General features: G+C 44.2%; 1 protein-coding gene across 2 annotated transcripts; it reads right to left on the bottom strand.

The window, feature by feature from the left end:
- Positions 1 to 644: 644 nt before the first annotated feature.
- Positions 645 to 8,572, bottom strand: LOC135545139 (tumor necrosis factor ligand superfamily member 13B-like). Of its 2 annotated transcripts, none has more exons than XM_064972774.1 (6): positions 8,316 to 8,572; positions 7,978 to 8,104; positions 7,816 to 7,872; positions 7,494 to 7,606; positions 2,682 to 2,817; positions 645 to 1,076 (listed from the first exon to the last, which is right to left on the bottom strand). In XM_064972774.1, exons 1-6 carry the CDS (start codon positions 8,496 to 8,498, stop codon positions 961 to 963), a joined length of 732 nt encoding a protein of 243 aa, XP_064828846.1. In that variant the 5' UTR covers positions 8,499 to 8,572; the 3' UTR covers positions 645 to 960. The 2 variants fall into 2 exon arrangements, with proteins under 2 accessions (XP_064828846.1, XP_064828845.1); XM_064972773.1 differs by having other exon boundaries at positions 7,969 to 8,104.
- Positions 8,573 to 13,395: the final 4,823 nt, after the last annotated feature.

Here is a 13,395-nt window from a genome sequence, read left to right on the forward strand (position 1 = left end):
ATAAAAAAAAACAGAGGAGACGAAAAAGGCTGTGGACACCAGATACGCTTTGTGGACCTTCTGTTAACTCAACGAACTCATTACTCATGACACGTTGTTAAACCACAGAGATACATATCTACAAGTCTGGAGACGGACATTACACATCTTATTATTCACACGTTATTAGTGTAGAAAAATAAGCTCTTTTATAGAATATATATTCTTAAATATAATACAAATGGGCTGTGGCATTCAAAATAACCATTAAACATGATTTAGACACGTCACATGTTTGATAATCACAATTATTGTGTCATTAGATGATATGTCAACCGGTCTGGAAAATCTGCCCTCCGAGCCAGGTATATTTATCCTCTGTTTGTTCCTGCTATAGTCCTGGGGACAGAAGCCTTTCTGAAATAGAAAGGAAGAATAAATAAACGAAAGGAGAGTGGGAGGAAGGAAAACCTGAAAGGTATCAACAAACACACAGAAATACTCTGTGATGACAGGACACACACACACACACACACACACACACACACACACACACACACACACACACACACACACACACACAGACACAGACACACACACACACACACACACACAGAGGAAGAACCCCACGTTGATGATGCGTGGCACACAACCAACCAGGTGGATCAGAACAACCATAATACTTTATTACACTTCAACTATCGACACACATGGAAACCAAACATTTAATGTACGCTGGACACCACTCGTACTCAGCACAACAGCATTCAAAGTTGATTTCATATTGTCAGATTATTCGTATTAAAATAGTTTAGAAAAATAACATTTCTGCTCCCAGCCATCTTCCACACTCCATGGATGAAACTCTCCATGGATGAAAGTTGTTACAACAATAAGACATCATCCAGTCAGAGGAGGACATCATCCTGTCCATGACATCAAGTCCCACACCTCCTGCTGGTGACTTGTGTCTCCTGGTCGTCAGTTCAGCCGCATGATCCCAAAGAAGGTTGAGTCTGCTTCCATGGAGACCTGGGCTTGGGGTCGATCTGGGATCACCAGCTCCAGCTCGTCTTCTCTCTCCAGCTTCACCATGCCTGAGACAGGACAGACAGTCATACACAAGAAGCCCTCATAGAGACACTGTGCACAAAGAGGCATGGAAGTAACTCTGCAGGACAGCACAGCCCCAGACTCTTTGTACCAGCTGCATTCAAGAATTTGCTATTACTGTAACTATAGTGTTCAATTACTGTAACTATAGTGTTGTATTACTGTAACTATAGTGTTGTATTACTGTAACTATAGTGTTATATTACTGTAACTATAGTGTTATATTACTGTAACTATAGTGGTCTATTACTGTAACTATAGTGTTGTATTACTGTAAATATAGTGTTGTATTACTGTAAATATAGTATTACTGTAACTCAACTATAGTGTTGTATTACTGTATCTATAGTGTATCTATAGTGTTGTATTACTGTAACTATAGTGGTCTATTACTGTAACTAGTGTTATATTACTGTAACTATAGTGTTATGTTACTGTAACTATAGACTTCTGTTATTGTAACTATAGTGGTCTATTACTGTAACTATAGTCTTCTGTTACTGTAACTACAGTGGTCTATTACTGTAACTATAGTGTTATATTACTGTATCTCTACTTTAGTGGTCTATTACTGTAACTATAGTGTTGTATTACTGTAATTATAGTGTTGTATTACTGTAACTATAGTGTTGTATTGCTGTAACTATAGTGTTATATTACTGTAACTCGTGTTATATTACTGTAACTATAGTGTTATGTTACTGTAACTATAGTGTTCTATTACTGTAACTACAGTGTTCTATTACTGTAACTATAGTGTTATATTACTGTAACTATAGTCTTCTGTTACTGTAACAATGGTGTTGTATTACTGTAACTATAGTGTTGTATTACTGTAACTATAGTGTTGTATTACTGTAACTATAGTGTTGTATTACTGTAAATATAGTGTTGTATTACTGTAAATATAGTATTACTGTAACTCAACTATAGTGTTGTATTACTGTATCTATAGTGTATCTATAGTGTTGTATTACTGTAACTATAGTGTTCTTTTACTGTAACTATAGTAGTCTATTACTGTAACTAGTGTTATATTACTGTAACTATAGTGTTATGTTACTGTAACTATAGACTTCTGTTATTGTAACTATAGTGGTCTATTACTGTAACTATAGTCTTCTGTTACTGTAACTACAGTGGTCTATTACTGTAACTATAGTGTTCTATTACTGTATCTCTACTTTAGTGGTCTATTACTGTAACTATAGTGTTGTATTACTGTAATTATAGTGTTGTATTACTGTAACTATAGTGTTGTATTGCTGTAACTATAGTGTTATATTACTGTAACTGGTGTTATATTACTGTAACTATAGTGTTATGTTACTGTAACTATAGTGTTCTATTACTGTAACTAGAGTGTTCTATTACTGTAAACTCAACTACAGTCTCTTGCATATTGCTTATTTTCTTTATGTAGTCAGATCAACATTTTAATATGCAAATTGCTGAGTCTCATTACGAGTCTCTTGAGGTTTTTACAGTATCATACATGATAAATATGTTTGTCCACTACAACTCAACTCCCATTTTCACACCACCAAAGGGTTTCCCACTAGTGGAAACACCACAGGTGTTTGGTTCACCTCCAGTGTGGCAGGTATTGGCACAGTTGGTCTGGGGCATCTCCTGTAGACAGCGGAGCAGCTCTGTGGATCTCTGATCGGTTCCTCGACTACGCACTACGTGACCCATGATGGTGCCTGGACTTTGGAACAACACCTGGGAAACAACAGGACGAACCATGTAGTCATCGTAATGGGGCAGATTTACCACCCCTAAGATATCCCTGCACAACATCTATTTGCACCTCTACTGGATGGGAACTACAAGGCTGTGCTCAATGCAATGGCACTTATAAATGTAGATCCTTCAACACCCCCAAACAGGGAAACAGATCCCAATTAAAGGTGATATCACATGCTCCACTAAGGCAGTTATTTATCTTATAACTTGTCCTTGTGGTAAAAATGATGTGGGTAAAACAAAGCGTGAATTAAAAGTACGAATCTCAGAGCATCGTAGCACCATTAGGTGTAAAAAATTTACTTTTATTTAACCAGGCAAGTCAGTTAAGAACAAATTCTTATTTTCAATGATGGCCTGGGAACAGTGGGTTAACTGCCAGGGGGTTAACTGTTCAGTTACAGAACGACAGATTTGGACCTTGTCAGCTCAGGGGTTTGAACTTGCAACCTTCTGGCTACTAGTCCAACGCTCTAACCGCTAGGCTACCCTGCCGCCCCATACTTACCCAGTTGTAGCCCACTTTATGGAATCAAACTATCTCCCAAGCCTAAGGCCTCAAGCAAGGTTAGCATGGTGACTGAACCATCTCCCAAGCCTAAGGCCTCAAGCAAGGTTAGCATGGTGACCGAACCATCTCCGAAGCCTAAGGCCTCAAGCAAGGTTAGCATGGTGACCGAACCATCTCCCAAGCCTAAGGCCTCAAGCAAGGTTAGCATGGTGACCGAACCATCTCCCAAGCCCAGGGCCTCAAGCAAGGTTAGCATGGTGACCGAACCATCTCCCAAGCCCAGGGCCTCAAGCAAGGTTAGCATGGTGACCGAACCATCTCCCAAGCCCAGGGCCTCAAGCAAGGTTAGCATGGTGACCGAACCATCTCCCAAGCCCAGGGCCTCAAGCAAGGTTAGCATGGTGACCGAACCATCTCCCAAGCCCAGGGCCTCAAGCAAGGTTAGCATGGTGACCGAACCATCTCCCAATCCTAAGGCCTCAAGCAAGGTTAGCATGGTGACCGAACCATCTCCCAAGCCTAAGGCCTCAAGCAAGGTTAGCATGGTGACCGAACCATCTCCCAAGCCTAAGGCCTCAAGCAAGGTTAGCATGGTGACCGAACCATCTCCCAAGCCTAAGGCCTCAAGCAAGGTTAGCATGGTGACCGAACCAAATAAAATCAAATCAAATTTTATTTGTCACATACACATGGTTAGCAGATGTTAATGCGAGTGTAGCGAAGTGCTTGTGCTTCTAGTTCCGACAATGCAGTAATAACCAACAAGTAATCTAACTAACAATTCCTAAACTACTGTCTTATACACAGTGTAAGGGGATAAAGAATATGTACATAAGGATATATGAATGAGTGATGGTACAGAGCAGCATAGGCAAGATACAGTAGATGGTATCGAGTACAGTATATACATATGAGATGAGTATGTAAACAAAGTGGCATAGTTAAAGTGGCTAGTGATACATGTATTACATAAGGATGCAGTCGATGATATAGAGTACAGTATATACGTATGCATATGAGATGAATAATGTAGGGTAAGTAACATTATATAAGGTAGCGTTGTTTAAAGTGGCTAGTGATATATTTACATCATTTCCCATCAATCCCCATTATTAAAGTGGCTGGAGTTGAGTCAGTGTCAGTGTGTTGGCAGCAGCCACTCAATGTTAGTGGTGGCTGTTTAACAGTCTGATGGCCTTGAGATAGAAGCTGTTTTTCAGTCTCTCGGTCCCAGCTTTGATGCACCTGTACTGACCTCGCCTTCTGGATGATAGCGGGGTGAACAGGCAGTGGCTCGGGTGGTTGATGTCCTTGATGATCTTTATGGCCTTCCTGTAACATCGGGTGGTGTAGGTGTCCTGGAGGGCAGGTAGTTTGCCCCCGGTGATGCGTTGTGCAGACCTCACTACCCTCTGGAGAGCCTTACGGTTGAGGGCGGAGCAGTTGCCGTACCAGGCGGTGATACAGACCGCCAGGATGCTCTCGATTGTACATCTGTAGAAGTTTGTGAGTGCTTTTGGTGACAAGCCAAATTTTTTCAGCCTCCTGAGGTTGAAGAGTCGCTGCTGCGCCTTCTTCACGATGCTGTCTGTGTGAGTGGACCAATTCAGTTTGTCTGTGATGTGTATACCGAGGAACTTAAAACTTGCTACTCTCTCCACTACTGTTCCATCGATGTGGATAGGGGGGTGTTCCCTCTGCTGTTTCCTGAAGTCCACAATCATCTCCTTAGTTTTGTTGACGTTGAGTGTGAGGTTATTTTCCTGACACCACACTCCGAGGGCCCTCACCTCCTCCCTGTAGGCCGTCTCGTCGTTGTTGGTAATCAAGCCTACCACTGTTGTGTCGTCCGCAAACTTGATGATTGAGTTGGAGGCGTGCGTGGCCACGCAGTCGTGGGTGAACAGGGAGTACAGGAGAGGGCTGAGAACGCACCCTTGTGGGGCCCCAGTGTTGAGGATCAGCGGGGAGGAGATGTTGTTACCTACCCTCACCACCTGGGGGCGGCCCGTCAGGAAGTCCAGTACCCAGTTGCACAGGGCAGGGTCGAGACCCAGGGTCTCGAGCTTGATGACGTTCTTGGAGGGTACTATGGTGTTGAATGCCGAGCTGTAGTCGATGAACAGCATTCTCACATAGGTATTCTTCTTGTCCAGATGGGTTAGGGCAGTGTGCAGTGTGGTTGTAATTGCATCGTCTGTGGACCTATTTGGGCGGTAAGCAAATTGGAGTGGGTCTAGGGTGTCAGGTAGGGTGGAGGTGATATGGTCCTTGACTAGTCTCTCAAAGCACTTCATGATGACGGAAGTGAGTGCTACGGGCGGTAGTCGTTTAGCTCAGTTACCTTAGGTTTCTTGGGAACAGGAACAATGGTGGCCCTCTTGAAGCATGTGGGAACAGCAGACTGGTATAGGGATTGATTGAATATGTCCGTAAACACACCAGCCAGCTGGTCTGCGCATGCTCTGAGGGCGCGGCTGGGGATGCCGTCTGGGCCTGCAGCCTTGCGAGGGTTAACACATTTAAATGTTTTACTCACCTCGGCTGCAGTGAAGGAGAGACCGCATTTTTCCGTTGCAGGCAGTGTCAGTGGCACTGTATTGTCCTCAAAGCGGGCAAAAAAGTTATTTAGTCTGTCTGGGAGCAAGACATCCTGGTCCGTGACTGGGCTGGATTTCTTCCTGTAGTCCGTGATTGACTGTAGACCCTGCCACATGCCTCTTGTGTCTGAGCCGTTGAATTGGGATTCTACTTTGTCTCTGTACTGACGCTTAGCTTGTTTGATAGCCTTACGGACAGAATAGCTGCATTGTTTGTATTCAGTCATGTTACCAGACACCTTGCCCTGATTGAAAGCAGTGGTTCGCGCTTTCAGTTTCACGCGAATGCTGCCATCAATCCAAGGTTTCTGGTTAGGGAATGTTTTAATCGTTGCTATGGGAACGACATCTTCAACGCACGTTCTACTGAACCCGCACACCGAATCAACGTATTCGTCAATGTTGTTATCTGACGCAATACGAAACATGTCCCAGTCCACGTGATGGAACCAGTCTTGGAGTGTGGAGTCAGCTTGGTCGGACCAGCGTTGGACAGACCTCAGCGTGGGAGCTTCTTTTTTTAGCTTTTGTCTGTAGGCAGGTATCAGCAAAATGGAGTCGTGGTCAGCTTTTCCTGAAAGGGGGGCGGGGCAGGGCCTTATATGCGTCGCGGAAGTTAGAGTAACAGTGATCCAAGGTTTTTCCGCCCCTGGTTGCGCAATCGATATGCTGATAAAATTTAGGGAGTCTTGTTTTCAGATTAGCCTTGTTAAAATCCCCAACAACAATGAATGCAGCCTCCGGATAAATGGTTTACAGTTTGCAAAGAGTTAAATAAAGTTTGTTCAGAGCCATCGATGTGTCTGCTTGGGGGGGGATATATACGGCTGTGATTATAATCGAAGAGAATTCTCTTGGTAGATAATGCAGTCTACATTTGATTGTGAGGAATTCTAAATCAGGTGAACAGAAGGATTTGAGTTCCTGTATGTTTCTTTCATCGCACCATGCCTCGTTAGCCATAAGGCATACACCCCCACCCCTCTTCTTACCAGAAAGGTGTTTGTTTCTGTCGGCGCGATGCGTGGAGAAACCCGTTGGCCTAAGGCCTCAAGCAAGGTTAGCATGGTGACCGAACCATCTCCCAAGCCCAGGGCCTCAAGCAAGGTTAGCATGGTGACCGAACCATCTCCCAAGCCTAAGGCCTCAAGCAAGGTTAGCATGGTGACCGAACCATCTCCCAAGCCTAAGGCCTCAAGCAAGGTTAGCATGGTGACCAAACCATCTCCCAAGCCTAAGGCCTCAAGCAAGGTTAGCATGGTGACCGAACCATCTCCCAAGCCCAGGGCCTCAAGCAAGGTTAGCATGGTGACCGAACCATCTTCCAAGCCTAAGGCCTCAAGCAAGTTTAGCATGGTGACTGAACCATCTCCCAAGCCTAAGGCCTCAAGCAAGGTTAGCATGGTGACCGAACCATCTCCCAAGCCCAGGGCCTCAAGCAAGGTTAGCATGGTGACCGAACCATCTCCCTTACATTTGCCGCATAAACCATTAATTACATTGATATGCAAGACAAAGGGGTGGTATCTCTGACAATATACCTGGCCAAACACTATGAAGAAGCCTTCTTGTTGGATGATGATTCTGTCTCCAGTGGAAGAGATGGCCTCCCCTTGACGCAAGGCAACTATCCAAGGAATCACCGTCACATTTCCTGGGGAAGAAAAATAACATAAATCGCAAATTTGGGGGGGGGGGGCATCTGGGACATGAACCAGCGACTAACAACCCAACACAATTATCTGTTACACCAAGAGATCCTAACTCCTTGCTGAGGTTGTTCGTTGTTTTGTTAAGGTTGTTAGAACACGTCTAGCTTGTGATGGAGATTGAAACAAATATGAAAATGAGTAAAGTATTTACCTCTAACAAATGGCTGTTCCTTCGTGTTGGCTGACAGCTGCAGAAACGACTGCTGAACTACCGACAGAAAAGTTAGTGAGTCACTTAATTAAGGTGGCATAAAAACATGAACCGTCCTCAACGGCCTAAATGCTCAATGACACTAACTCATACCTACTGTACCTCCACGACAGCCGGCCTGCTCCCGTTTCATTCTCAGAGAGGATGCTGTCGAGGAACACAGAGTCTGAGAGTCTTTCTCTGTCTGTCTCTGTTGCTGGGAGTTTAGGGAAGGCACTTCCTTCGATCTCTGACAAGAAAACAGAAGGCAAAGTATCTCATTTTTACATGTCATCCTCAGAACACAAGACAATGCAATAAACATTATGTTCCTTAGAGCTTATAAACAACAGTGGAGTAACTGATCCCTATGTTATACACACTTTATAGTGTGCAAGCTATCCTTAGAATGTAAGACTGTGGAGTAACTGATTCCTAATATAGAATTTAAAATCACATACCTCCCATGTTCTGGACATACCAGTTATCATCCCGTCTGGGGATTCTTTAGAATGTGGCTTTAGGTTTGAAATATCTCCTCTGAGTTTGTTGATGTCGTCTTCTAGAACTGCTACTTTGTATACAAGGAAGAAGCTAAACGACACAGTTAATGTAGAGACTAATAGTAAAGCATGGTACAGCATTTTGAGGCATAGAGATGTGCCCTCACAACACACTGACAGGGTGTAGTCACACTTACACTTCCCAATGGAACTCTATTCCCTATTTAGCGCACTACTTTTGCTCAGGGCCTATAGGCATTTGGGATGCACCCTAACATTTTCTTGACCCCGGAAGCTTAGAATGTGTTTCCGTTTCAGAATCAAAACATAAATGAGGAAGTATCTTTAAGACAGCCACTGTTATTGTTTCTGTAGAATTGGCTCTGGTCAAAAGTAGTGAACTATAAAGTGGGAAGGGTGCATTAGGGAGGCACCCTCTATATCCTGTTCAGAGGGAGTTCATCTTAGGGCAGACAGCAGAGAGTTCAGATTAGGGCAGACAGCAGAGGGAGTTCATTTTAGGGCAGACAGCAGAGAGAGTTCAGATTAGGGCAGACAGCAGAGTGAGTTCAGATTAGGGCAGACAGCAGAGAGTTCAGATTAGGGCAGACAGCAGAGAGTTCAGATTAGGGCAGACAGCAGAGTGAGTTCAGATTAGGGCAGACAGCAGAGAGTTCAGATTAGGGCAGACAGCAGAGTGAGTTCAGATTAGGGCAGACAGCAGAGAGTTCAGATTAGGGCAGACAGCAGAGAGTTCAGATTAGGGCAGACAGCAGAGTGAGTTCAGATTAGGGCAGACAGCAGAGAGTTCAGATTAGGGCAGACAGCAGAGTGAGTTTAGATTAGGGCAGACAGCAGAGTGAGTTCAGATTAGGGCAGACAGCAGGGTGAGTTCAGATTAGGGCAGACAGCAGAGAGAGTTCAGATTAGGGCAGACAGCAGAGTGAGTTCAGATTAGGGCAGACAGCAGAGAGTTCAGATTAGGGCAGACAGCAGAGAGTTCAGATTAGGGCAGACAGCAGAGAGAGTTCAGATTAGGGCAGACAGCAGAGAGTTCAGATTAGGGCAGACAGCAGAGAGAGTTCAGATTAGGCCAGACAGCAGAGAGTTCAGATTAGGGCAGACAGCAGAGAGTTCAGATTAGGGCAGACAGCAGAGAGAGTTCAGATTAGGCCAGACAGCAGAGAGTTCAGATTAGGGCAGACAGCAGAGAGAGTTCAGATTAGGCCAGACAGCAGAGAGTTCAGATTAGGGCAGACAGCAGAGAGTTCAGATTAGGGCAGACAGCAGAGAGTTCAGATTAGGCCAGACAGCAGAGAGTTCAGATTAGGGCAGACAGCAGAGAGAGTTCAGATTAGGGCAGACAGCAGAGTGAGTTTGCAGTTGATTGGGAGTTTCCCAGACTCACATTCAGAAAGTTTTCAGACCATTCCGTTTTTTTCTAAATTGCACAGCCTTATTCTAAAATCGATTAAATAAAAAATAATCCTCATCAATCTACACACAACACCCCATAATGACAAAGAGAAAACAGTTTTTTTTTTTAGAAATATAGGTATTCCTTATTTACATAAGTATTCAGACCCTTTGCTAACCTCTACCAATCAATACCACAGGCTGGGAGAATTCAGGCACCATACAGATGTTGTTTTCCAAAAGAATATCCCATTTGATATACATATGTACAGAGACATAAAGCTATGAAGTGAATTACTTCAATGTGTACCCACTCATACAGTAACTCAGAACAACATCAGCATTATAACGCAACGACATGCCTGTTACTCTGGTGCATGTGAGACACGGTGAAGCTGTGTTCAAACGCAGTGTGAATAAATACATTGCTAATACACACAGTATGTGTCAGCACAGTATCCTTCCTGTTTATAAATGAGTGTTCATCTTTCCGATTAGAGAACCAAGGCTACAGTGAATAAAAACATTTGACTGACGAGAACAAGAACTGGCCAATGGGTCCATCTGGGCTTGAAGTGAGACACATTACAACAGTCTAAAATGGCCTCCTGTCTTTATCAGGGGGCTCAGGAAAGCATTATTAAACTAAAATGGCCTCCTGTCTTTATCAGGGGGCTCAGAAAAGTATTATTTGGGGAAAAGTGAAAGTAATCAACTGGTCTTCGGCACTATGATGATCTGAATCAGGTGTTTCACGGCAGAGCGTGTCACGCCCTGGCCTTAGTATTCTGTGTTTTCTTTATTATTTTGGTTAGGCCAGGGGGTGACATGGGTGATTTATGTGTCTTGTTTTGTCTAGGGGTTTTGTAGTCTATGGGGTTGTGTTCAGTTGAGTGTTCTAGGTAAGTCTATGGTTGCCTTGAGTGGTTCTCAATCAGAGGCAGGTGTTTATCGTTGTCTCTGATTGGGAACCATATTTAGGCAGCCATATTATTTAGGTATCTTGTGGGTGATTGTTCCGGTCTCTGTGTTTTGCACCAGTTAGGACTGTTTCGGTTTTTCCACGTTTTCTTATTTTGTATATTGTTCACGGTTTCATCTTTCATTAAAGATGTTTATAAATAACCACGCTGCATTTTGGTCCGCCTCTCCTTCCCAGGAAGAAAACCGTTACAGAGTGGGGACAACGACCTGCTGTGGTACTGTAGTAGTACGATCTGAATCAGGTGTTTCACGGCAGAGCGGGGACAACGACCTGCTGTGGTACTGTAGTAGTACGATCTGAATCAGGTGTTTCATGGCAGAGTGGGGACAACGACCTGCTGTGGTACTGTAGAAGTACGATCTGAATCAGGTGTTTCATGGCAGAGTGGGGACAACGACCTGCTGTGGTACTGTAGAAGTACGATCTGAATCAGGTGTTTCACGGCAGAGTGGGGACAACGACCTGCTGTGGTACTGTAGAAGTACGATCTGAATCAGGTGTTTCAAGGCAGAGTGGGGACAACGACCTGCTGTGGTACTGTAGTAGTACGATCTGAATCAGGTGTTTCATGGCAGAGTGGGGACAACGACCTGCTGTGGTACTGTAGTAGTACGATCTGAATCAGGTGTTTCACGGCAGAGTGGGGACAACGACCTGCTGTGGTACTGTAGTAGTACGATCTGAATCAGGTGTTTCACGGCAGAGTGGGGACAACGACCTGCTGTGGTACTGTAGAAGTACGATCTGAATCAGGTGTTTCACGGCAGAGTGGGGACAACGACCTGCTGTGGTACTGTAGAAGCACGATCTGAATCAGGTGTTTCATGGCAGAGTGGGGACAACGACCTGCTGTGGTACTGTAGTAGTATGGTCTGAATCAGGTGTTTCACGGCAGAGTGGGGACAACGACCTGCTGTGGTACTGTAGAAGTACGATCTGAATCAGGTGTTTCACGGCAGAGCGGGGACAACGACCTGCTGTGGTACTGTAGTAGTACGATCTGAATCAGGTGTTTCACGGCAGAGCGGGGACAACGATCTGCTGTGGTACTGTAGTAGTATGGTCTGAATGCCAACATACTGTAATGACCCTGGGTTTATAAGCGCGATATCGTTTTGAGGGCACAGTCGATAGCGCGCTGAACTTCAGGCCAGAAGCCCCCTGCCTGTTTCATTACAATACTAACAACCAGGGACGTCTCGAGAGATTCATGGATAGGGGGGCTAACCCTCTTTTAGGGTGGTTTGGCATACTCCATCCTGTCCGTTCACTGTTCGCTAGCAGTCTCAAGCCACAGAAGTAGCTACATTTAAACAAACTGTTAGCTACAAGTAGTTAGCTACAAGTAGGCCTAAGGGAACATGTACACTAGATAGCGGTAAAGTGCCGCGTAGGCCGCCCATTGTGACTCGCTTGTGGACGTGCTGGCAGCATATGACAGCATGTTCGATTTTGCGTCAACAATTCAGCAGAGGAAGTTTGTATGAAGGTCTGGTTATTAAATGGGTACATAGTTCAATAGTAATATCCTCAAACACTCTGGTGACAAACAAACTTTGCTGCCCTGTTTTCAATTGTCCCCATGACTGGGAGAACCTATTCAAGTAAATATATTTCAGAAATGTTTTAAAAAAATGATGCATTATTAGCTAACTAGCTACAGTGCAGGCTAACTCAAGTGAGCTAACGTAAACTCGCTCACTTTTGTACATCGCCTTGGTCCGTACAATTGACCTTATTTTAGCGCCCCAAAAACGTAATACTTCCAGATCAACTGTAATGTCAATACCATTGTAAAGCACAATTTCTCCCCTTTCCAACAGAATCAATGACATGACCTCCACGCTACCCGTTTCTGCATGATTCAAGAAGGCAATGAGCTCCGTCGGGTCTTTTTAAAAATGGCGGGTGGGGAAGCAACACCTAATGCTTGATAGTGAGAAGAACATCTCAAGATGTTGTGTGGGAAAATTGCTTTTTTTTCACTCGAAGACAGAATTAGTTGCTGTATGTTACGCCATGACCCGTCACGATACAGCGTCGGAGGGGTCCGTTTCTTCAACTTTTCTCCAATACTATAGAGCCATTACCATGTCGATCAACGCTTGAATAGAAACCTCGTTCACACCCCAGATTTTGACGTCAACACAGTCGCTACAGTCCCATTAGTTTTCTTTGCAGCCTCGTATGAATGACGCGGTTGCGCACATTTGTACGGAATGGGGTGAGTGTACGTTAGCTAGTTGGCTAGCTAGCTATCTAGCCAACTTCACATACTGTGTAGATAATGTTAGCTAGCTAAGTGAATTAAATATCACCAGTTAGCGATCTTGATGTATTTATCACTGTAAAAAACAAACTGCAAATGCATTTGTGGATAACTAGTTAACAACCATGAAGGGTGAAAGGATAACAGCCCCAACTGTCAGTGAGGGAGGAGGCTATTCTGGAAAGGGCAGGTACTTGTGTGTAGTTCCTGTCCCTAGAAGTGAGGACAGAGATAATAGTAACAATATTCAGTGTGGTGTAATTTGAAGTCTGTTTCTTGTGAGATTTTCTGTCCTCAGATAAAGAGAGTTGTGATATATCAAAGAGGGGCACATTGTTGTTTTGCCTCAGCACTGCACAGCTGATTCA

This window comes from Oncorhynchus masou, chromosome 9 (assembly GCF_036934945.1).
Source record: "Oncorhynchus masou masou isolate Uvic2021 chromosome 9, UVic_Omas_1.1, whole genome shotgun sequence".
In the NCBI taxonomy this organism is placed as follows: Eukaryota; Metazoa; Chordata; class Actinopteri; order Salmoniformes; family Salmonidae; genus Oncorhynchus; species Oncorhynchus masou.